At 34.0% G+C, this 26,832-nt stretch overlaps 2 protein-coding genes and 1 non-coding gene across 4 annotated transcripts; all 3 read left to right on the top strand.

Moving 5' to 3' along the window:
- Positions 1-10,991: 10,991 nt before the first annotated feature.
- LOC104112485 (ATP-dependent Clp protease proteolytic subunit 4, chloroplastic) lies at positions 10,992-18,675 on the top strand. 2 transcript variants are annotated; one of them, XM_009622419.4, is made up of 3 exons: positions 10,992-11,566; positions 15,081-15,576; positions 18,301-18,675. In XM_009622419.4, exons 1-2 carry the CDS (start codon positions 11,106-11,108, stop codon positions 15,562-15,564), a joined length of 945 nt encoding a protein of 314 aa, XP_009620714.1. In that variant the 5' UTR covers positions 10,992-11,105; the 3' UTR covers positions 15,565-15,576; positions 18,301-18,675. The 2 variants fall into 2 exon arrangements, with proteins under 2 accessions (XP_009620714.1, XP_018631980.1); XM_018776464.3 differs by lacking the exon at positions 18,301-18,675 and adding an exon at positions 17,440-18,007 and having other exon boundaries at positions 10,996-11,566.
- Positions 18,676-19,619: 944 nt separating this feature from the next.
- On the top strand, positions 19,620-22,647 carry LOC104112486 (putative pentatricopeptide repeat-containing protein At1g31840). Its single transcript, XM_009622420.4, has one exon. It carries the CDS (start codon positions 19,772-19,774, stop codon positions 22,268-22,270), a length of 2,499 nt encoding a protein of 832 aa, XP_009620715.1. The 5' UTR covers positions 19,620-19,771; the 3' UTR covers positions 22,271-22,647.
- LOC117280616 (U6 spliceosomal RNA) lies at positions 22,372-22,472 on the top strand. The gene has a single exon (XR_004511153.1). It is a non-coding gene; the product is annotated as a U6 spliceosomal RNA (small nuclear RNA).
- Positions 22,648-26,832: the final 4,185 nt, after the last annotated feature.

The raw sequence follows: 26,832 nt of genomic DNA, 5'->3' as shown, positions 1-26,832 counted from the left end.
CAATTGAGTTGACTTTGGTCAACATTTTTAGCAAACGGACTCGGATCAGTGTTTTGACAGTTCCGATAGGTCCGTATCGTGAATTGGGACTTGGGCGTATGCCCGGAATCAAATTCCGAGGTCCCTAGCCCGAGATATGGAATTTTGATGAAAAATTAAAAGTTTAAGTTCAAATAGTGACCGGATGTCGAATTTTGTGCAAACTACCCCAAAATAGAATTTTGATGATTCCAACAGCTCCGTATGGTGATTTTGGACTTAGGAGCGTGATCGGAATTTTATTTGGAAGTTCGTAGTGAAATTAGGTTTGAAATGGCTAAAATAGGAATTTAAAGTTTGGAAGTTTGACCGGGGAGTTGACTTTTTGATATCGGGGTCGGAATTCAGTTCTGAAAATTTTCACAGCTCCGTTATGTCATTATGACTTGGGTGCGAAATTTGTGGTCAATCGGACTTGATTTGATAGGTTTCGACATCGAATGTAGAAGTTGAAAATTCTAAGTTTCATTAAGCTTGAATTGGGGTGTAATTCATGGTTTTAGCGTTGTTTGAGGTGATTTGAGGATTCGACTAAGTTCGTATGATGTTTTAGGACTTGTTGGTATATTTGATTGAGGTCCCGAGGGCCTCGGGTGAGTTTCGGATGGTTAACGGATCAAGAATTGAACTAGAACAGTTGCTGCAATTTCCTTCTGTTGGAAATTTTGCTTCTGCCCAGAAATCGAGGCCAGATCGAGCTTAGGGTCGAGGGCCACGGTCGAAGACCAGATCGAGGGCCATGATCGAGCCCAGAGTCGAGGGCCACGATCGAAGCCCGGGTCGAACTCATAATCGAAGGCCATGACCAAGGCCCGTGATCGGACCCCATGATCGAGGTCCAGGATCGGACTCTCATGATCGAGGTCCAGGATCGGACTCCACGATCGAGGTCAGCCTGGACATATCCGTAAGTTATAAAAACAGGGGAGTTTCGTCCCATTCGCCATTTTTAACAACTTGGAGCTTGAGCAGAGGCGATTTTTTATATATCTTCAAGGAAAAATATTGGGGTAAGTGTTCTTAACTCAATCTTGGTTAGATTACCCGAATCCATCACTGTTTTTAACACTTAATTGGTGATTTAAGTTGGAAAAATTTGAAAACCCTCTTGGATAGATTTGTCGATTTGAGGGTCGAATCGTTATTGGAATTTAGTCATTTTGGTATGGTTAGACTCGTGGTTGAATGGGCGTTCATATTTCGTAACTTTTGCTGGATTCCGAGATGTGGGTCCCACAGGCAAATTTTGAGTTAATTTAGGATTTTATTGGGAAAAAAATGTAATATTTTCTTATGAAATTGATTTCTATAATTTTTGTTGACTGTATCAAATTAATTATGACTAGATACGAGTCGATCGGAGTCGAAAAATCGAGGAAAAAGCATAATACTTGATTAAATTGGAGCAAGTCGAGGTAAGTGACTTGTCTAACCTTGTGTGGGGGAAATTTCCCCTAGGATTGGTATTGATGTGATTTTTGAAATGTGTTGAAAGTCATGTGCACGAGGTGACGAGTGTGTACATGAGCTAAATTGTGAAAGATTATATTTTTAAATTGTGTAGATCACTGTTGCGCATTTATTAAATTATTTTATCTTGTTATATTCTTCATCATTGATCTGAGATATATACTTCAAATTTGTTTGATCTTTTCTTACTAATTGTTTTACCTGTTTAGTTGAAACTTAGTTTCTTTTATTTTGTGCATTATTTGAAGGTTGATTTTCTTTAAATTAAATATTATTAATATGAAGTATTTGACATTTTTAAACTTGATATTGAAGCAACGTATTAAAGATTTTAAAATAATATTTTCCTAAATTATTTACTCCTGAATATTTTTGTAAGATTTCCGTACTGATTGTGATGGAGAAGTGAGCTCTTTATTGTGGAAAAATATTGTTGTTAAATTATTTTGGCAAGTCAAATTATTTGAGCACTTGAGGTGCAAATTGTGATATATTGTGATATTGATAAGCATGCGGTGGTATAAGGTCTGGGTGTTAAAACACATGCGGTGAGATAAGGGTGTCTTGATACGCGTAGCTAGTAGGGGTAACTACTAGAAGTCATGCGGTGTGATAAGGGTGGCTAAAACGCGGGATGCTATTTCAGAAAAAATATTTTCTTTAAATAAATTGTGAAGGCTCCCGCGGTGGTATAAGGAAATGAGATATTGTGAATTTGTTGATGATTTGGAACTACGAGGCGGTACCTCGGGAGTGCCCTTGTTGATATTGATTTATGGCCATAGTTGCTTTCGATTAATTGTTGTGATTTTTATAAAGTTGAAGAAAATTCTGTTTTGATTCCACGATATATTATTTGCAATTATTTGGTGTCATTAAACGTGACATACTATTTGATTCACTTCCAATGTCATTTTATTTTACTACATTGATAAATATTTTACCATGCCATTATTATATTCCAGTAGGGCCTCACCTGACCTCGTCACTACTCTACCGAGGTTAGGCTTGGCACTTACTGGGTACCGCTGTGGTGTACTCATACTATGCTTCTGTACATCTTTTTGTGCAGATCCAGGTACATTTTACCAGCCTAGACGTCAGTGAGTTACCTGCGCACGGAGACTTCGAGGTATGTCTGCCAGCGTCCGCAGACTCCGGAGTCCCCTTCTATTATTTTATGTTGCTTCCTTATATTTTATTTAGACCTTGACATATAGAGACATTGAGAATAAATTCTTAGAAGCTTGTGACTTATTTCTACCGGATTTTTGGGAGTTGCAATTATTTGAATTGTAGTTTATTTATTTCAGATATTTATGATTATTCCGCATTGATAGGCTTACCTAGTCTTAGAGACTAGGTGCCATCACGACCTCCTACGGAGGAAATTTGGGGTCGTGACAACAGACCTCTATTAGAGTGTACAACTGTATAAAGGACAGGACTGGGCTCCGTCGTACCCATATATGTATGCAAACACATCGTACCAAAACTCAAAGCAGCTCCTGATCAAATGGAGCACACCAACTCTCGTTGATCAAAGATCCTAAGAAGGGGGACCGTCAGCCTGTCTACCTGCACCTGTGGGCATGAAACGCAACGTCCCCAGGAAAAAAGGGATGTCAGTACGAATAATGTACTGAGTATGTAAAGCATGAAAATCAGTACATAAAAGACATAGATGAACATGGGGTTAAGAATTCCACCTGTGAGTCTAAATAACTTTGTGAATCTAGAAATATTTATAATGTCATGCACGTGCATGTAAATGTCATATCATGCATAGGTATAGGTGTACATAACATCATCAAGCCTCTGAGGGCATCCCATCGTATCATCTCGGCCACTGTGGGCAAAATCATCAACATATACCAGCTGATCAGGTGGTGGTGCGTATATAACGCTGTCCTTTTCCCATATCCCATATACATATAATATATGCGTATATAACGCCTTCTGGTCATGGGTCAATGTACATGTATAAATGCATAAAATGCATAAGAAATACGTTAATAAGATTTCTCGAATATCATAAAATCAATATGCCTTTCGGACAAACTTTATCAAATACGTATTTTTGTGAGACCCATGAATAGAGGATATAACAATAATTGACATAGGGAATCAAGAATATAGGCACCCCTAGTATTTCTATGAATAGAGTCATTTATGCAAGTTGCGTATTTTGCTCGTTTCGTTTGTATAATTTGGATCATGTCAAAAAGAAAGAAGGGATAGCCTTAACATACCTCAAGTCATTAATACAACTCAACAACAAGCTTATGACAACTAGCGCGCCAACCCCATAACAAAGAAATATGTGTACAATTTAGATGGCGGTAGTATATTACGTATCTCAAACGATAACTCGATTCTAAAATAAAACGGGCATCATTTCCCCTGATTTTACTGCTCCCTCAAGCCTACTATAGGTGATATACAAACATAATACAATCAGCAACTCAAAACCAACCTAATTACAATTCGGGACTTTCAATACAACAAAACCCCAAAATATACCATAATACACCTAATCAACAAGCTATCAATTAGCCTGTAACTACAACGATGAGCGACCAACCTACTATTCTACCACATGTGGCATTTCTCCACGCCCTTTTTATCCTTCCAAACTCCATAAATCAGCAGCACAATAGACAGCCCAAAAGAAACACAAAACAACACACAAAACAGTCCACTACAAGTCAAATAACTCGAACTCACGGCTTCTGATTACTGTCCCGTGAGGTCTAACCTTTAGGAAATGAATTTATTAACTTTTCTTGATATTTTAAAGCTTAAATACAGAAATTAGGAATTTTTATTAACTATTAAATACATTCCAAAACTCAAACTACAAAGAAAAAGAGAGGTGATATAGCGATTAATTACGTCGTAGGGATCGTTCTGATGTTATCGCTTCTCGATTTCGTACCCGAGATGTTAGTATTATTTGAAGCACTATTAGAGAGCTCAAGGACCGTTTTTATAGTGTTCTCTGGTCAGATTCTGTGTAAAACTGAAGAGAGAGAGAGAGAGAGAGAGAGAGAGAGAGAGAGAGAGAGAGAGAGAGAGAGAGAGAGAGAGAGAGAGAGACGAGTTAAAAATATATAACAACTTTTGAAAAGTCAAAAGGTGCTAGCTTGACACCCTCTGATTCGCCCATCTTCCGATACTTATATCTTTTTATCCGGATATTGTATGAATGAACGGTTAAGAGCGTTAGAAACTATATTCCAAGACCTTCAATTTGGTATATAATATGTCCCAAAAAGACTTCATATAGCATACGAAATTTATTTCTCAATAAGCTCTGTTACAGGGCAAATCCTTAATTGATTTTTCCGCAACATTAATCCGATTTTCCCCAAATTTTATATGTTTTTTCTAAACATCATATATAGTCATATTATGACTTTAAACTCATTTAAATCATGATTAACAAATTTCATATTTGGAACGCACAGAGTGTAACATCTTCAAAATCCTTGGTTGTACTAAGCCTCTTGGGAATGATGGTGCTCACCGTAGGAGGGGCATCATAATCATTAGTGCTTTCTTTGTTTTTTGGAGAACTTGAGTTCTTGGAGGAGGAGGCCATGGTTAGCAGGAGATGATAAGAGTTCTTTGAAGAAGAAGTTTAAAGAAGAGTGAAAGTAAGAAAAAGTTGAATGCAAAGAAGTTGAGAGAGTTTTGAAAAATTGTGAAGTGCAAAAGAAGAAGAATGAAGCGTATAAATAAAGGAATAGGCGGCTAAAATTGTGGCTATGATTACCTCGAGAACCGGCAAAAATATTGCTAAATCGTGGAGGGCGTGTGTTCGGGGCATTAAATGCGGAGAGACGTACGTCTAATCAAGCTTCAGAGAGTTTTCAGAAGGGATCATAAGATTTCCTGCCAAGAAAGGTATCTTCACCAACTTTCCGATGACACAAAGATGTGCAACCGGAAAGCAGGGGACTATCTGTATAGGTAAAATCGGTTTGTATTAAATACTTGAATAATAGAGCGACACGTGGAATCGGATCCCAAAGGGAATATTGCTAATGAAGACATACGAATATTTGTCACCCGATGACATTCAATGAAGAATATTATTAAGTATTAATTACACAAACCGTTATAGAAAATTTTGGCATTTATAGCCAGCCGTTACACATTCATCAATGGCCCCCATAATTGTCATTTAAGAGGGGCTTGATCCTAAGACCTTGTTCCCTAAGATGCAGCTATAAATAGTGGCCTCAACAACCATTGTAAAGAAGGAATTTTTCTGACAAAACTTATGCTACACATTATTCTAAGCTCAATAATACTTTATTTCTTATCTATTGATATTCTTGTTTCTGCATTCGGAAGCTCTGCTCCCGGAACCAAGCTATTTGCTGTCTTATCACGATACCAATGCTAAGTCTTGTATTTAATTTAATTTATTTATTATTTTGGGGTCAAATCGATTCGCTTGTCTATAAACCCCGTTATAAATTCAACAGTACCGTTTTACGGATAAACACAAATATACAACAATAACAAAGAAAGAGAAAAATATGAGAAGATGGAGGTAATAATTGAGAAATGAGAGAATCTTAGTAATTTAGTTGGTTAGCTTGCTGAAACTTTATCCTGTTCGGAGTTTGATTTGCCACCTTATAATTACTGCTTCCAGTTCTCATTTCCCTTTCTCCTTATAATGGGTTTTTAAGGATTGAGAAGCGATAATCGATGATAAAAAATTAAAATTGATAAAACCGTATCCAATAAAACATCATGAAGAATAATAGCTTGTTTAGCCATGCTTCTTTTTAACCAAATTTTTTTTTTTTGGGCAAAGTATTTTTTTTCAAAGTTAAGATGTTTTGCCAAACTTTTAGAAAGAAAAAGTATTTTTGAGTTGAAGCATAAGCAGTTTTGAGAAGTAAAAAAAGTAGTTTCTCGCCAAAAGTATTTTTTTTAAAACACTTTTGAGAAAAATACACTTAAAACACTTTTTACAAAAATTGGTCAAACATTATTTGCTGCCCAAAAGTGCTTTTCAAATTAATTAGCCAAATACAAACTATTTCTCACCAAAAGTATTTTTTGCAAGGTACTTTTATCAAAAATACTTTTCAAAATAAACTTATTTTAGAAGCTTGGCCAAATAAGTTATAAGGTGAATGGGAAAATATGTGGTTAGATCTATATTTTCAAAATCTATATATATATATATATATATATATATATATATATATATATATATATATATATATATACACAGTCAGACCTCTCTATAATAACATCTCTATATAACAGTCATTTACTATAAAAGCCAAGTTTTTCTCAGAACCGATTTTTAAGGTTATATTTTACCTCTCTATAATAACTTTTTACCTATAACAGCAACATCCATATTTATAAAAGAACACTCTTTGTAAAAATTTTCCTCTATAACAACCATAAGAAGCTTCAAGATTACTAGTAATAATTCTAAAATATGCACACAATCTTTTCCATTAAACAAAGTTTTTATCCTGCATAAGATAAAAGATTTGAAGATTTGCACATGATATCTTTTTCATTGGACAAATTTCAAAAAATATTTAGATAGAAAATTTAACTATTAAGCTCTTGGAGTATATTCAAGGGAAAGCTATTGGATACCTTTTTGCTGAAAATTTGGATACGAATCTTCACCAATTCAAATGTTATATCGCTAGTAAGAGAATGAAATCTATGAAACAAACTACAAGTATAAAGTTCTTCCATCAATCTTGAAATATTTTATTTTTTTAGCCAACTTTAAAATATTTGCCTTAGAGTTTTAATCATTATACTTTTAGTTACGAATTTATTAATAATGTATTAGCTTTCTTCAATATTTAAATAGTGAAATATGCATATCTTTTGAGATTTTAAATTTGAATAATTTTTTTATCTTTTATATGTAACATTAAAAAAGGAAAAAATATTGATTTTTGGATAATTTTTATCTATAACATCCAAAATATATTTAAACGCCAAATGTTGTTATAGGTGTATAACAGTCATTCACTATAAAAGCCAAAACATTTCGCAAAAAACGAGTATTATAGAAAGGATTGACTGTACTATATTAAAAGTATGAAACCCCTTAGCGAAATGCCGTTCGCCTACTTTACCCCTTAAAAATAGATTTTATTGTTGAATAAAGTTATAATTTAAGTTAATTCCCTAATATTTAAGTCTTTAAAATTAACTAGGATTTAGTTTTTAAATTTCTCCTTATTAAACTAGGTAAGAGGTACTAATATTTAGAATTCTAAAATCAATTAAATTTTTATCTTATAAATCAAACCATTTATTTATGAGTTATCCATTCATAAGACTACACCGGTTTCTTAAAGTTAGTTGGTTCATGTTTTGAAGACCGTAAAATACTTTGTACACTAACGAAGAAAGACTTGGTGCAAGAACTAAGAATATTTTTTTTGTTTCTCGCTCAATGTCTGTTACCCGCATTGCAACTCGATTATATCCAAATTTGGGCCGCCTAAGGGCCTATTCGATTCATCTATCTTTTTGAATCTAAATAATACAATTGGATTTACTTTGCAAGTTCTTTTTAGTTTATTATTATTATTAAGAAATAGACTACTTTTGATAAGCCACTTTTTGATTTCTTTTGAAATTCTTCAAAATAATTTTATTTTTTCTTTTAAAACTTTTAGAGTTATAAATATTTTTTAAAAAAATTTCAAATCTATTTCGAGTTCCTTAAAAAAAGGCTCAGAAAAGGAAGGATGTTTTCGGGGGAGAAACAAAGGGAGCTAAAGAATAGCATGGGCGAATTAATTCAAGATCTTATTTTGACAAATTTAACCTTTAGGTTTTTACTAGTGAAATCATTATACTTTTAAAATTGTGAGTTCAAATTAGGCACGTACATAAATTTAATAAAGCAACTCAAAGTTTTATTCAATATACACATTTCTCCCAAATTAAATATTTAAACTGTTAAATGTACGTGAATATATATAATTATTTTCTTGAAAAATATACTTTTACCATTAAAATGATGTTCACGTTTTGATTATATGTTTAACCAATTTTGACCATCTAAAATTTATGCATAATTTGAAAATTTTAAAGCCAAAATTTATAATAATGCGGGAGAAAATTGTTAGTTGCCACTAATATTTTTTATTTACTTATAAATATTTCAACAAATGATAACTTCCTACATTTTTTTATACTTTGTTATAAAATATTAACTAAATATTAGTCATTTTAAAAATTTATATGTCACTTATAAATTTTTTTAGGAGCTATAGGCCAACCTAGGGGCGGATTTATGCATAAAATATGGGGCATGTAAACATATGATTTCTTTGTCAAACTAGATATTTTATGTACAAATTCTCTAGAATTGGTGTAATATTATCGGTTGACACCCATACTCCAAAAATGGTAAATAGTGCACTTGGTTCAAAGCTTAATTTACCTTGAGGAACAAGGATAGAATTTCACTAAGTACTTTTTTCTCATTTCTTTAGTAGTGCACCCATGTCATATATTCACTTCTGGCCAACCTCGTTATTCTTATATCAATAAAAGACCAAAAAATTTAGTTTTTCAATTTGTATTATCAGACAAATCATCCGATAAATATTTTTTAAATTACTGTTTTCGATATTAGAATACAAAAATAACATAAATTTTCATAAGATATTCCTATAAAACTCTTAGGACTTTCATGTGGCGGAATTTTATTCTTTATTGAGCTAGCTAAATAAGAATTTATAAACATATTTGTAAAAACTTATACTTTTTTGTTTTATTTTAAACTCAAACACATCGTTTAATACTAATGTAATTGTTTAAAAATTATTTATTTGGTGACACGAGGAACACGCACAAAACGCCCACCCTGGCATTAAAAAAAGGCACACATTGCTCCGCAAAAGGGACACTCGGTATTTTTTTTTTAGATCACATCAATGTTATTCTTTAGCTTATTTCTTATTTTTTTTTTCCTTATTTGGTTTATAAACTGTAGGGATGATCAATGAAATATGAACCTTTAAAAAGTTTTGATTTGGTTTTCCGGATTATAGTTCGATGTTCGGATTTAATTATTGCAAAATTCATATTTAGATTTCGGGATGAAAAATTTTATATTTGAAAAATTAATTTTTTTATATCTTATATTTGTGTCCTAGGCTTGACCATTGAACCAGACTATTTATGTTCAAATGAGGAAATACTTACAATAACTTTTGTTTGTTTTAGAGCTAAACTTGTTATGAATGACGGTGAATTTATTATATTATACCCTTTATGATATTAACAATTTGTATTTGTATTTATAAATACAAATTTTTTATATGATTATGTTGGAAGAGGGAGAATAAAAGCAATATAATTTGACATGAATATCTTTTGGAGGTCCTTTTTAAGAAGAAATCCAATTTGTTAGCTGAAATGAAAAATAATCAAATCAATTAATTCGAAATGGAACTCTAAAAAATAAACGAAATTACTTATTTGACTTGAATTTGGTCTGTAATATAGAATGGAGATTCGCCGAAAACCACCAAATTGCAAGTGAAAATAACACTGCTTAGCCAGTTTTTGGACTGGTAATCGAAATATAGACAGCGTTTGTAAAGTTATTGAAAAATAGTCCTTATTTTATGCGGAGATAACATTCGGACAAAAGTAACTTTAAAAATTCGAAATAGCCAGATTTGCTACTGGCAATTGAAAAATAGTCATATTTTTAAAAAGTAATCGAAATTTAGCCATTTTTTCATATAATGATAAAATCTGAATAAAAACACCCTTGAAAATTTGAAAAATTCCAGCATAATATGTTAAAGTTCAAATTTTTTACATATGAGATTCCAGCATAATGTGCTGGAGTTCCAACATAATATGCTGAAAGTTTGTATGCATGAGCTCCAAAATTCAGCATATTATGCTAGAACTTTTTGTGTTTCAGCTAAAATAATAGCTATTTTTTAATAACTTCACAAACGTTAGCTATTTTTTCATTATCGGTTCAAAATCTGGCTAGCCCATGCTATTTTCATTTTTTTTCAATTGTAATTTAAAAGCCCGTTTGAATTAGCTGATTGTAAATTGCTGATAGGCTTGAAGTGCTGAAAATTATTTTTAAGTACTGAAACTTATTTTTTAATTAAATATTTACGTGTTTGGATAGACGTGCTGAAACTGATAATAAACGCCTGATTGGTCTGACAGAAAAGTGCTTATAAGTTGTGTTCTTTTATTAAAATGACTAAAATACCCTTAATTTTTTGATAAAAGATTATAAATTAAAAAATTTCTTTGTAAAGAAAAATGATGAACAACGAGTATAGAACAAAGAGAAAGTCCGAAAATTTATTTTGAGAAAAATATTTTGTGAATTAAAATTATTATTAAGGATAAACTATAAACTTTAGTAAAACAAAAAATGCTAAGTTAAAAGTCTAAAACCTTAACCAAACACCCGGCCTTATCCGACCCAAAACAATAAACAGTCTTTTCTTCTGTGCTCAACTCAGTGAAAAGCATCTCCCCTTTCCTCATCCCCTTACCCCAAACAATTCTCCTCTCTTCCTCCTTTAGCCATGGACTCTCTCACTCTCTCTACTTCCCTATCTCCTCACTGTTCCTCCCTCAATCTCCGACATGGAAGCTCTATTCCTAAGCTCTCGCCAACTTTTTGCCCTTACCCATCTCGCAAAACCCCCTTAACATCTCTCAAGTCCTCACTTACTTCTTCTCACCAACAACCCGCTTCAAAAACCCCCTTCTCAGATTCCCTAATTCTAAACCCCAATTTTGAAACCGGTGAGGATGATAAGTTGTCGTTGTTACTTGCGTCGGCCCCACAAACGCCGGATACGGCTATGCGCGGCGCTGAAGCCGACGCAATGGGGCTTTTGTTTAGGGAGAGGATTGTTTTCTTGGGTAGTCAAATTGATGACTTTATTGCTGATGCTATTATTAGCCAGCTTTTGTTGTTGGATGCTATGGATTCCTCTAAAGATATTAGGCTCTTTATTAATTCCCCTGGTGGCTCCCTCAGGTATCTCTTTACTTATCAGTATTTGCCCCATAATATGTTATTTTTAAGTACTGTTTTAGTTCTTAACATAGCTATTTTTTCTTTGTTTGAATTTCTTTCTTGAACATTATTTGCTACCAACGAAGAAAAGAAAATTGGTAGCTAAAGATTGGATTTTTAATGTTAGAATTTATGTTTGAAAATTGAGAATCCTACTTTTAGTTGGATTGTGATACCTTTGTCCTATAAGACGATATATTCTTCTTTTTACTATTTTAATTATTATCATGGCTAATGTTTCTTTATTTAAATTTGCTTTTTGAACATTATTTGTTACCAATGAAAAAGGAAAATTGATTAGCTAAAGATAGGACTTTTAATTTAGAATTTATGTAAGAAAGTAAAGATCCTAGCTTTAGTTGGATTGTGACACCTTTGTTCTATGAGACCATATATTGGGTATTGGAATGAAATGAGTCCAATGGATGATCGGTATAGTCGAGCCCAACTAGTTCGGGACTGAGGTGTAGATTTGTACTAGTAGTCAATGTCATTTCTTAGATTGTGAATTTTGAAGTGCAAAAGAGGTGATATACACTCAAAGGAATGCACTTATGGACCTAAAGCTGTTGACTCGAATCTAGCTTGTGGGGAAAGGATAAGAAATCATTCACTGTTTCTGCTTCATGTCAATTCTATTACATCTTAAAGCCGTTGCATCTGGAGCTGGGATTAGATTAAGAGTTGAAGGTTAGATTAAGAATTGAAGAGAAGCAAAACTTCATGTTAACTGGTTTAACTTAGTCTGGAGACTTTAAAATGTGTTGAGGACTTTATCAAAATAAAAATGTCTGAAGGAATTTATTTGTTGAATAGGAGTGGACTAAGTGGTTCATACCAGAATTCTACGGGATGATAATGAGTGTTGCCAAGGATGAAAGAAATATGCAGGGATCACACTTAAATTGGGAGAGCTAGTGTACTGCATAAAGCTCAGTACGATGTGATAATGCACTTTCTTTTAACCTCGAGGTAGAGGTGTTTCCAGCCTTTATAATATTAGAATCAGTTCGGATATAAGTTTACAAGATTGAACCTGTATGTTGTATGTGTTTTCCATCTTCAAGTGTAGAGTATCACATTAGGAAGAGAAAAAAGAAATGATCCCAGAATTTGAACGACGGCAATTATTATGCCTCAATATCAAACTAGTTAGAGGTCGGCTATATGAATCCTGTATATCCATTTCACTCTATTTAGGCCCATTTCATTTCAACTCACTTAATTTGTCTTTCAACTTAAATTAGGTATTCTCTAATGTTTTTGAATCTCGCAGTTATCCTTCACCTAGAAATCTCTACACGAACTAAAATTAAACCCTAGCAGCATTCAGACGTAACATAAGAGTACCTACACGGCCAAGACTTAATCTTAACTACTTGATATTATTTTGGAGCCAACAAAATTATTTATTTGCCAAATTGGATGACTAGATACCATGGGTTATAATTCACAAGATTCTTGAGTTCATTGAAAGAGCACTAGGGCGTGTGTCACTGTGATGTTGCTCTAGAGAGCCTACCCTTGATTAAGGGAGAAAAGATAATAGCCTTTCTTATTTTAACAAGCAGGGGATTGATAGAGAAATTAATTATAGTGTCTATATGATCTACTCTTTGGTGTCTAGAGAAATTTTCGTTAGGACTGTTGAGCTGAGTGTGCATTTAAACTCCTTTTCATTTGCATACGTTTTGTCAGTTTTTAGAGAGGAGATATGTTGTATCTAATGGGCATTGTACACTCTTTTCCTGCTTTTTTTTAAAACTTATTTTGTCAAAAACCAATGATGTAGTGGCTCTTAGGGCTTAGTTCAAGTAGCAAATGTTGAGGAACGTGTGACTTAGGTCGCATGTTGAGCCCTGCACCATGCGAACTAAGCCTGGTATTTAAGTGGAGAAGGGTGGAGGGATGTGCCCATTATCCCGGAGTTTCAAAGGCTACGGTTGGTCCTAAGGGTTGGCCCCAGATGGATTTCTCGGTCGACGGCAATGATGTAGGGCCTCCTTTTTTGTTCTTCTTGACCTTATCTGCAAACCATGTGTCTAATAGCCTCTGTGCTCCCCCCGATGTTTTGGATAGCAGCGACAAATAGCGACGAGGTCCCGCTTCACTGAGGCGAGAGTCGCGCAACGAAGCGCTGACCTTTTTGATGTGAAGCGACAATTTATACAAAAACATAAAATATTATATACATATAACTAAAAACTCAATAACAATAATATATTAATATCAATTCAAAAATTAAAGACTCAATAGATAGTCATAGTAGATTCATAAACTAAAGTCTAATAGTCTAAAATAAGCAACATCTATTCTTCTTCAAGATTTTCAAATTCTACAACTTCATGAATGTTAGCATTATATTGGCTATCATCTTCTTCATTTATTACTATCGGATGACGCCATTTCAATGCTGTTTTATAGAAAAAAAATTATCAAGTCAATATGCAATTAATTCTACTCTATTAGACTATAAGTCTATAATTGAAAAAACAGAGCAAACAAAAGAAAGGGCTACTGCCTCTGCTCTGCCTCTGCTTCTGGTCGAAAAACAGAACCAAAAAAAAATAAACAGAGCTCTGGTAGAAAAACAGAGCAAAGAAAGAAGAAGAAAAACAAAGCAAAGAAAGAAGAAAAACAGAGCAAAGAAAGAAGAAAGAGCTGATCACTGAAGAAAAAAGAAAGAAGAAGACAACAATGGTGAAGTCGACCAGAGCGAAGAAAAAAAGAAAAAGACAGCTGAAATAGTAAAAGAAGAAAGTAGAAGAAGAAGAAAAGAAAAGAAAGTAACATACCCGAGTTAGTGTGCTGATGGCTGATGATGGAAGAAGAAGAAGAAGATGAAGCCCTAAATTTTCTGCTGAGAAATGGTCGCTGCTCGTCGTTGAAAGAGAAGAAGTGAAACCCAAGCCCTAATTTTGTGTGTTAATCTAAGTTGCTGCCTTTTCTTCCGTTTTTTCAAATAGCGTCGCCTCGCAGCGCCTCTCGCTACACAGGCAGAGGCGCTCGCCTTTTCTGATTCGCAACGCAACAGACCAAAAAAGCATAGCTGCCTCGCCTCGCGTCGCCACACGCTATCAGCGACGTAGCGCTCGCTATTTACTACACTGGCTCCCCCATTATGTGAAGTTTATTTGTCCTCTTTGGAGTTTGACTGTTCATTTTAGTTGATAACTGAGAGTTTATTTGTTACTGCATACAAACAATTAGTTCTCCACTCGCTGTATTTCAGATTCAGGTCCAACATTCTGAATCTTCAATGCTGAAAGCTGTTTTTGAACGTGTTATATATTCTTTAAGCCCATGCATCAAAATTTAGATTTTCAATTTGCAAATTTCACTCTTTTCTGCGGCACATGTTTAGCTTAGCTTGTTTCCACATGTTCATGGTGTTTTGTTTGTAAAAGATGTCGAATTTTCCGTAGAAATATTTTCACTCTTTCTCTCTTCTGATGTGCCTATGTTTGTTTACCAGCGCAACAATGGCTATCTTTGACGTTGTGAAGTTGGTGAGGGCCGATGTATCCACAGTTGCACTTGGCATTGCAGCTTCCACAGCTTCAATAATCCTTGGTGGTGGTACCAAAGGAAAGCGCTTTGCAATGCCTAATGCTCGAATTATGATACATCAACCACTTGGGGGTGCAAGCGGTCAAGCAATAGATGTGGAAATTCAAGCCCGAGAAATAATGCATAACAAGGACAATGTCACCAAAATCATTTCCAATTGCACTGGTCGATCATATGAACAAGTTCAGAAAGATATTGATAGAGACCGTTACATGTCTCCTATTGAAGCTGTAGAATATGGGCTAATTGATGGTGTTATTGATAGAGATAGCATCATTCCACTTGAACCAGTTCCTGAAAGGGTTAAGTCTACATTGAATTATCAGGAAATCAGCAAAGATCCTAAGAAATTTTTGAACCCAGAAATCCCTGATGATGAAATATATTAGCTGGTGCAACAGGTACCTCCCCTATTTTCTGTCTATGTTCCATCTTCTTGATAGCTTATGAGTGGAGTCACAGAATTTGATCATAGCTACCTTGCAGTCAACTCCTAAGAGCTGATTGTCATTATATTTGAGTCAGGTTACATCAAAGAAATGATTGGATTGAGTACGGCTCTTGTTAGGAATCTGTGTTTACCTTTTTTTTTTAAAAAAAATAAAAGTTATAATGAGTACTATTTACTTATACAGGTAACTAGCTTTAACAATTTGCTTGATGGGCAACGTCTGTTCCTCGCAGTAAAATCCAATACAGGATAGAGTGTGTTTGAGGCATTTTCTGTTGACATGTAGCAGATTGATTGAGAAACCACAGTTTGGCAAGATTTAGATGTTTAAATAGGCAAAAACATAAAAAAGTAGCTTAAGGGGGAAGAGTTTTGTATGTTGCTCATCCTTATAATAAGAAGCTTATAAATGGGGTGCATATTAGAATTAGCAAATAAAATGTGAGGAAAAAAGAAGAAGAAAAAAAGCTAATACTGCAAAATCTGTGCAGTGATCTACTCTTTTGTATTTTTCCAAGGAATAATAGACTAAGAAAAATCTAAAAAAGGAATATTTTACAATCGCCAAAATAAGGTAATTAATAGAAAAAAGTAATTATTCCATTACCATTTACCAAGTATTAGATTTGAACTAGATGGTAAAGAAATATCAACGTGTAAAGTTTGTGACGAAAATCAGCCAGCTGGTGTTTTCCTGTAGACTTGGGAAAGTGGATTAAATTTATACTGAAGGAAAGAAAGAGAATTAGTATATTTATGCATCTTAACTGATGGTGATACTTGTAAGTGGAGAGCCTACTTTTCCTGATTAAAAAAAGTTGGACAGCCTACTATTAGTATATGCAGCTAGGCTGATCTTTTGCTTGTTCTTTTTCAATCTGAGAATGACTTAAAGAAAAAAATCTATGCCTTTTGCAAGATATTCAGTTACGTTGCGAAAAATTGTACAATGTGCTTCTTCAAGTTCATCAGCTAGGGGTTGATTAAACTTTTGATGCAGACTTTATTTGTTATATGTCTATTGAATGGATATTGTTTGTTGTTGAAAAAGTCCTAAGGAGTTCTGTAAATTAGCAGATGTTTTAATTGAATCTGATGTTGAAGGTAGAAAATATTCTTGGGACTCATGCAAGGATCAAGAAGATGATGTTGTACAGTATGCCTTGAATTTTTATTTTAGAAGCAACTGTGTCTGGGAGAATGGGGAAAACCAAAAAATAGAAAAGGAAGTAGAAAAAGTCGAAAAAGGGAGAAAATATTAAAGAAGGGTTGATGTTAGTTCAGAACCTTTACTTGCTCAATCCCTTAGTCCAACCCCTGACCATGATGAAGCAAACATAATGTTTTCTCTTTTTGATCTAGAGAACTCAAAATTTTCTTCCATTAAAAGCGAATTGAAATCCTGTTGATTCTAATTTCAGCAAAGACTCCATTGATCTCATTAACATTGTTAGCCATTTGACTGGCCATTAGAGCTGTTGTTTGATCTGAGTGAGATTGACCATTTAATCCCCCAAATTTCTTTTTGGAATTAAACTTCGTTTGAAATGGTTTTATGTGAATTGATATCTAATGATGGGATTTTGGACTTTCTAGAAAGAAAAGATGAATGGATTTGGAAGTGAAAAAGGCTACTCTGTTTTATGGGATTGATTCTGGAAAGAGGTAGACTGACCACACTGTGCACCAGCATTCACTGCATGCAACATTTAGTTATGACATAGCAAATTGGCTGTTGTCCCTAAGCAGTGCACCTACAGAACTTTAACCTCTATTATGTGTGGTTGATTGTGTACTTTTTGGGTTGATGTAGGGGCATGTAGTTGCACAGCAGAACATGGATGTACTTATTCTGATATAGCGAAAACTAAGTTCCTGAGGTCCTTTAAGTAAAGGTATATGGGGCAACAGGATTCATTTCGTTAAGTTTTTGAAGTAACTCAAGAATACTGATAAAGGAAGCATCGAGAAATTCAGCGTGCTGCAACTTGAAGCATCTTATACCCATCTTTTCATAGTTTGATGTTCGTTCCTCTTAATATGTAGTGCTCCTTATTTGCCTGGTGACACACATTGTGGCTAAAACCAAAAAGAGGGGGAAAATTTATCCCCAGAAAAATAAGGAGTGAAGTTTGATCTTTTTGATGATTTTGAAATTCTATCGCCACCTTTTCAGTATAGGTAAATGGAATATATGTTGCGAAGATTTGCATCTGGTTCCAGGATAGCAACAACCTAATATGGGGTGATAAAAGAGGCAGGCAGTACTGATAAGCTCGGAGTCTCGGACAAAGGAGTAACTCTTTTGTTGGTTTAAACTAGTCACTTGTATGATCTTGTTCTGATCAATTATTAAAGCTGGTCTGCAATACTAAGAAAATTGAGAATTTTGAAGTAATGATTATTTGATGTGTTGGTTAGACGCAGAAATGGAGTTGCATCTGAATTCTGATATGACACATGGATACATTGGCCAGGGAACATAATTAGTTTCACAATTTTACCCATCAAAACAAAGATGTGCGTGTATTACGCGGTTGTGTGATCAAAATGATACCTGCATTGGCAATCTCCTTATTTGCTTCCCCTTTCCTTTTTTGAAAGTCGCAATCTGCTTATTTGCTGAAATGATTTTTCGGAATTATTACCTTTTAACTGATGCACGTTTTATCAGGGATGGTGGCTCTTAGCTAAGAGGGCATACCCGAACATGCAGCATTATTCTCATCATCTTGGATATTCTTTGTTGTATAACTTGCTAGCAGTGGCATTGCGACCATTCAATAACTTTGGATTTGCAGCTATGGCTGGAATGAATTGCACTGAGCTTGATATTAAAGCCATGCTTGGCATTTGTTATACCCTTCAATTTCTGCTTAGTGACTAGTTTGTTTCATAGTTTTTTTTTTCCCCTTCTTCCTCCTTTTTGTTTATTTTTGCAAGAGTTGGGTGGTGATGGAGGAGGGTTTAATACTATTGTAACGGCATTTAATGTATTTCTCAAACTCATTTCTGCTCTTCTAATCTGCTGCAATTTCCTCTGTGAAAATGTTTAGCTCTTTGATTCTGGCAGAATATTTTGACACAATATTGTTATCTTGTTTATTCTCATGCACGAGGCAGAGAGTAAAGATTAATGCAGAAACTGGAACACTCGTGCTACATTTTTGGTTTTGTCATTAAACCTGCCTAAATATGTAGTAGTAAATTTAATGAAGATGAGAGATAGTGCGTCTTCTGAAATATTTATTCCTTGATCATGGATTCATGATTGTGTTCAGTTGTACGTTCAAAACCAAAATATTGGAGTTACAAATAAATCAGGAAAACCATCGATACTTGCTCAACCTAGTGCTTTCTAAAGCTGCCTTTCTTTGGTTACGCCTATTCAAAAACTCATTTGTTGTCCTTGTTTCCTCTTCTATTTTGGTGTATACACGCATGTTCAAACTTTTATTAATATTCACCCCTTGCAAAATCTTATACCAGTAGAATTGTTGTATATTTACTATGTGTCTTAATATGCACTGCTATCACTAACTCATAATTAATTAATACATATTCTCCTCACTTCAATTTATAACTTAAGTTATGATAAATTAATATAATTTCACTCATAAAATAAAATTCCCTTCTAGCCCTATAATTCATCAAAACAAAAAAGTAACGCTTCTATAGCTTTCTTTGGGCTCCTTTACATATGAACGAACTGTTTCAATTTTCATTACCTACAAATTATATAATTTATAAATTTACTATTAAAAAAATGATTATAGTAATATATTGAAGCTCATCTAAAATTATCAATAAGCTGATGTAAATTTTCGAAAATCGTAGATGTGCTCCACTAATAATTAAATTGAAAAATAGAAAATATCATAATTCATGACGTTGAGGGGGCCGAAGTGCAAATTAGTGACAACTGGAGGCTCTAAACTTAAACACCAAAACCCACCCAAAAAAGAAGAAAAAGGCGAAAAAAGGGAAACCAACCAAAACCCCAGTAAAACCCCATGTCCCAATAACAAGAACTTGAAGCTGAAAACCTCCCTTTTAAATGCTCAGATATCATCCCTTCCTTTCGCCCCAAGGGAAAAAATCTCAGCTCCAATAAATGGCAAAAATTCAGGATTTTACTCAATCCCATGGCACTTTCATCAAAGGTACCTCCTTTTCTTCTCAAACCCTTTTCAAGACTCTATTTTTATCGCACATATTCTCAATCAAATCCCCTAATCAATCAAATTACTTCAGCATTTCACCAAGATGATATTTTTCAATTGCCTGAACCTCGTACACTGTCCAATTTACAACCAACTCATGTTGAACCAATTCTTTATAATCTTAGCTCAAAACCCTTTTCGGCAATTAGGTTCTTTGAGTGGTCTGAAAATGTTATTGGGCTTAATCACACACTTGAATCTTATGCTTGCCTTGCTCATTTGCTTCTCTTTAAGCGTATGTTTGATCCTGCAAGATGGGTTTTTGGTAAAATGGTTGAGAAGTTTGGGTATTTTGATTGTGTTTCTGTGTTTGAGAAGGGGTTTAGGAATTACGAGTCGAATAGGAGTACTGTTTATAGCTTTTTTCTTGAGAATTATTGTAGGATTGGGGAGATTGATGTATCCGTTGAGTTGTTTTTTCAAATGTGTGAAATGAGTGTTCCATTGTCACAATATGCAATGTTGAGGTTTCTACGTTGTTTGGTCGATTCGAGGTGTGTTAATCTTGTTTTGGATGTTTATGGAATCATGAGAAGTCGATTTAATAAAGAGCAGACGCATGGTGTTGACGTGTATAGTTTCGTGATGAATGGTTTTGTAAAGATTGGTGAGGTTCGACTGAGTTTAGACTTCCATAAGGAACTGATTAAGAGAGGGTTTTCATTGGATATTGTTGCATGTAATAAGATTTTGAGGAGTCTTTACGAGAGTAAGTGTACAGATGATATGTATAAATTCTTCTTATTGATGTTAGAGGAAGGTCCAATGCCAAGTGTTGTGACGTTTAGCACATTAATAAACAGTTACTGTAAGGAGGGAAGATTAGAAGAGGCATTCAGGCTTTATGTTCTTATGATAGCAATGGGTATAGATCCTGATCTAATTGTTTACAGTATTCTGATTGACGGTCTGTTTAAGGCCGAGAAGTTAGGGGAGGGAGGTCAGCTACTTTCAGCAGCTTTAGATAAAGGCATTAAGTTAGATGCAGTTATTTTAAGTTCTATAATAGATGCATATATCCAAAATGGAGAAGTAGCAAAAGGTGTTCAGACTTTCAAGAGAATGTTAAAGGAAAGAGTCCTGCCAACTACAGTTACGTATGGCATCCTTGTGAATGGCTTATGTCAAAAGGATCAGCTTCTTGAAGCTCTTGGTATGTTTTGTCAAATGTTGAAACATGGTATTGAACCATCTCTATTGATGTACAACAGTCTTATAGATGGTTTCTGCAAGGCCGGGAAGCTGAAAGATGGGTTTGGTTTGTACAAGGAGATGCTTATGAAGGGAAACATTCCTGATGTTGTGGTTTACAATGTGATTATAAATGCTCTTTGCAAACAGGGCTGGATGTGTGCTGCCATGAGATTCTTTTACCAAGCTATTAAAAGTGGTATAAGTCCAAATATTTATATTTTTAACACATTAATTGACGGATTTTGCAGATTGAGACAAGTTAATAACATGGTAAACGTATACATGCAAATGGGTGCTTGGAATATATTACCCGATGTAGTTACTCATACAGTAGTTATCAAAGGCATCTGTGAGCAAGGGAGATGTGATGAAGCCCTTGCATTTTTCTTCCAGATGCTCAAAAAGGGTTTTCTTCCTGATGTTATTACATATTGCATTCTCATCGATGGGCTTTGCAAATGGAACAATCTAACTACTGGACTGCAGGTTTTTGAGCTGATGACGAGGACTGGTATAAATCCTGATATAGCCTTGTACAATGTTCTCATTAATGCATTTTTCAAGGAAAGTCAGTTAAAAAATGCTCTGGTACTGTTCAACGAGGTCTTAGAGTGTGGGCCACCGCCTGATATTGTGACATACAACACTATGATCTGCGGTTACTGCTCCATGAAGATGTTGAATAATGCCATTCAACTTTATGAAGAGATGAAACACGAACCAATTGGGTACAACACTATCTCCATGACCATTTTGATTGACGCATTCTGCAAAGAAGGTAGAATGGATGATGCAATGTCACTATTCTCTGAAATGCTGGAGAAAGGTCCATCTCCTAATGTCGTCACGTACAGCTGTTTGATTGATGGCTACTATAAATCCTCTTGCATGGAAACTGCTTTTGACTTTCTCGAAGAGATGCTCAGGAATAATGTATCTCCAAATATTGTGAGTTATAGCATCCTGATTGATGGTCTTTGCAAAAAGGGGATGATTGAAGATGCATCTCTAGTGTTTAATTCTATGTTAAGCACTCATATATTACCTGATGTTGTAACGTATGGGATTTTGATTCATGGTTACTGCAAGGTTGGAAAATTAGTGGATGCCGTGTCCTTGTATAACCACATGCTAGAAGCTGGAGTTATGTCAGATGGTTTTATACAAAGGATACTGACAGAATATAATCTTCAAAATGGTCATACAGATAAACCGAATACGCATTGAAGGAGGTGCAAGAGAGGGATTCCCTTCAATAGCTTCGTAGAAGTATTTGAATAGTGGAGAGGTGCAGTGTATTGTTTTTGCACGCTGCTCTTGCTCCAGATATCCCTTCGGGGATCTGTTAAAATTAGAACGATACAGAGAACATTAGCATGACCTCCGCACAAGGATGATACACACAAACCGAGAAATGCAGATTAGGAAAATGCAGCTATGTGAAGTCTGCTTTGATCCATTATTTTATTAACACAAAATTTTAGCGTCATAGATATGCATATGATGCATCTGTATAAATTAGGAAAATCTGTATAGAGGTGATGAATTGCAGATTCTAGAAGTTTTATATACTAGTGTACATAATACCACATGAAGTTAATTCATCCCTTTTCTTGCAAATGCAAGGCTACAGTTTTTGGTGCTAGTATAGCACTTGACTGAGCAATTTAAGTTTCTAATTAGTCCATTGCCTTAGTATTTTCTGATTTGTGAACGGATTCTGTTCAAGAGTTGGTTGATCGGTCTCCTTTCCTCTTCTTTCTTATATGCTGTAGTACTTATTTTTATATTAATTGCCTTACGAAGTGTGAATGATGCGTATTGTCCTCCTTCCCCTGTTCATGAGATATCATGTTGTCAACTTTGATGTAAGTTGCATCTGTTATTTTAGGAAGGTACAACTCTAAAATCAACAGAGCAAGTCAGTGTTAGCAGGAGAACAACAATCAAGGTTGTTATTTCTATCTTCAAAGTAGCACGCTTGAAGATGGTAATCAGTCTATTTGTGTAGTGTCTAATCCTGGCATTTGTATCTTGTAACACAAAAGAGAACAATATGGACATGTGATAAAATTGGAATAGTAACAGAAGAGATAACAAGAATAAAGTTTTAGGATGAGTACTGGATCAAACTCCTGGCCTCAGACATATTCAGAGACCCTTTTTGGGGATTGACATGGTTGGAAAACATGTTCAGGGTAATTGTAAAGTTAGGGGAAAATAGGAGATAAAAGATGTGTACTAAGTTTTGACATCCATTATTAGAAGGTTTACTATAGGTCCAATATTTATTAGGAGGAGTCTTTCGGTCTCGAACTTTTAGTGCTAGAAAACTAAGTAGTTTTTGTAATATTGGATTGAGACGAGCTTTAAATGATTAGTGAGAATTCAACACTGTTCTCTTTCTGTAGATCTAGTCACCACTCACTAGGCATGCAAACATACTCCAAAGTCATTTTCTAGTATCAACTAAATGATGCTTGTAAAAACGTCCTTACAACGCTCCTTGTAAGATTTTTTATTTTAACCTGAAATCTCTGATTAAAGGCATAGAGATCGAGGCGCCTCAGTGCTAAAACTAGAGCTAATGTTGGTTTTCTATAGTTGTACTTGTACTATTACATAAGAGATTTTTTCGGAGTCCTCTCCCCTGAAATAATAGCTTGCCGCCCTTCCAAAAGATACTCCACAGGATTTGACCCAAACAAAAAAGAGAGAGATATTCCACAGGAACACTAAACAATTCATTATTGCCGGTTAATCTTTAAATGTATATTCAATTAACTTTGACTCAAAAAAATGTTACAAATCAAGGAATTATAAACACTACACAAGTGATTCGGCATATTCTTCTTGCCCCTTTATTAAAATAGGCTAACTTGCTAAAAACTGACGTATGAAGTATGGAGCTCTAGCTCTTGCTATAAGAATATTTGGTGCACCTTTTGTACGATGACGTTGTGTAACATTATATAACTATTAAAAAAATATTAAAGTGGTAACCTATTGTATTAGACTTAATAATCACTCTCTTCATTTTTATATGTCACTATTACTACTTGATGAGTAAATATCTTTTTTCTTTGATTCTTTTTCCAAATATTTTCTAATTATTTCTAACTATGAAACTTGTTGGTTATTTCAATCTTATTAAAGTTCGTTGAAGTTGAACTCTAATTAAGAAAAAATAAATGAATTAACTTTTCATTGTGAATGGATGTCTACTTTACTCTGGTCCTATTTTATTGTGTGGATACAATACACTAGTCTCTCCTGACTTATAGATATTCATTTCCAGCACCAAATATTACAGCATTCTTATATAAAATTAGAGTATTACATAATGATTCGGACGTCCAACTACTTATTAATTTAACAACATTGCAAAAGTGCACTCTTGGACGTTTCCTCTAGCATTAATAAGAATAATATTTACAATTATTCCTTCAAAAGTCATATATCTGACGTCCAGTCAAACATTTTTATGTATTTCTTCTTTCTTAAAGGACAAATTGTTAGTCATGGACTCATGGGTATTAAATTTCTGTTCTGGACCGTTAAAAATATAAATGTTGAAAATATTCTTATGCCTTACTCATGAGGCCACTAAAGTAATAATTTAAGTTTGTCCATTATAATCACTAGAAAAGAAGTGGATTAGGTAAATAATTTTTCTATTGAGCAGCGACATGATACAAGTATATAACGTCTTCTTCAACAAGGTGACTCAGAAAATAAAAAAGTAAATTTTGGATAAACGACTATTACAAAGTAAGAATATAAACTTTATTTTTTCTTGGTTGGGATATTATTTATGTTGATGAAATAAATGTTCATATTTATTATAGAAACAATTATGGGGAAGTACCTCAGTTGTACTTCCTCAACCAATTTTAGCCTATATTCTTCTTCTTTTTAACAAAAAATCTAATTAGCATATTTTGTATATAATTTGAAACTTATTTTCACCTATTAACATGGTATTAAGAAGATCTGTGTTAGAAACTAATTTGAAAGTGATATTCATGTTAATAATCATGAATTTAAATATTGTTGGGTGAATTAAGGTGAAAAGTTAAAAACTCCATTGTTGGAATTTTTAAGAGTTTGAGAACTCATAAATGGATTTTGTGATTTGTTGAAAATTTTGACAAATAGATGATTGAGGCTTGTTGGGATATCATTTTGATGTTGTGGTTGAAATTTAAAGCTATTTCGTGAAAATTTGAGCTACTTGGTGATTTTTTTCTTGAGATGAAACCCAATTTTGTATAAAAAACATAGGTGCAAAGTAAACAACAATCTATGTTGCAAAAAAAAAAAAAAAAAAAAAAAAAAAAAAAACCTATGCTAGTGTACACTTAAAAACATGGTTACATAGGTGCAATGTAGTGTGCGGCTTGTACTTTTGTGCAAATCTCTCTTTATTATATGGATCATTATAACTCATAATCTTTCTTGAAGGATTACTACTTGTGCATTTTCATTTTGATAAACGCATGTGCTTGAAATAATCACACCACTTGGGAAGGAAAATGAGGGCCTTCTCACCAATTACGAGGGGTGCTAGTCCATTGAAAATGATGATATAATGCTAATTGCAACCTCAATTCATTCCTCTGATCGAAATATTCTATTTTTCATGATTCTGCATGTACTTATAAGGTAGACATTGGTCGAATTCATTGTTATATTTTTCTTAGGTGGTATATATAGTACACTATTATCCATATATTATATATGTACCAGTTATTTTTAATTTAATCAAGTGAATGAAGGGCTATTTAGGTTAATTCTTCCAAGGGCAAAGGAAAGGAAAGGAAAGGAAAGGAGCTAGGGAGAGGAGCCAAATCCGGAGAGGAGAGTCCATCCATTTCATTTCCTTCCTTTTCTTGCGTTGAGAAAAAGTTAAAAGGGTAAAGCCACTGTGTGGCTTAATTAACTTACTATGAAATGAAACAGCCAGCAGGGGGCCATTATAATTAAGTCATTTTCATGGCTTTCATCATTCCCTACGTCCTTTAATAACTGAGTCTGAAATCCATTAATCTATTCATATTTTGCTCTTTTCCCTTTTCCATTAAAATGTATTGTTTACACAGTCAGTCTCTTGACCGTCTTCCCACATAATTAATTTCGTCGCAAATTTAGGCACATACACTATATTTTCCCAACTTAAACATAAACGCACCAACGGGGTAAAGAGTTACACTAGTAATGTATATTAACTTGTTATAGTAAATAACTTGTCGTATTTATTGACTCCATTTTTTGTATACCATTATCTGTTGTTATTTTTTAGGTGATCTAATAGTGTTGAAATTATACATTGTAAGTATATAAAAGTTAAAACTCTATTTTTTTTCCTCAATCCTCTGGACCATGTGTACCCTTGTATCTTCTTCATGCATATGCAATTATGCATGCAGGCCTGAAAATAAAATCATTGTAAAAACCTTTAACAAACTTCTTAAACCCTTTTCTTGAAAATGGGCAAACTGAGAGGAATTTGATATCAGAACAGTTAATATATAGGAGTAGTATTTAGTTCTTGTCATATGATTGAATTCTTGATCATCAAAGGATTAAATTCTACTACTAGTTGTTTATAAAATGTGCTACATGTTTTATACACTTATTCTTTGTCCATAACAAGGGCTCATTAATTGTCACCACATATATATATATATATATATATATATATATATATATATATATAGTTTCATCCTAATTATTAAACACAATTAACAGTACGTATGTTTTGATTGTTGTTTTTTCATCGTTTCATA

Source organism: Nicotiana tomentosiformis, chromosome 8, assembly GCF_000390325.3.
Source record: "Nicotiana tomentosiformis chromosome 8, ASM39032v3, whole genome shotgun sequence".
Classification (NCBI taxonomy): domain Eukaryota; kingdom Viridiplantae; phylum Streptophyta; class Magnoliopsida; order Solanales; family Solanaceae; genus Nicotiana; species Nicotiana tomentosiformis.
The sequence above is the reverse complement of the archived record's forward strand: the minus strand, read 5'-3'. Positions and strand labels throughout refer to the sequence as shown.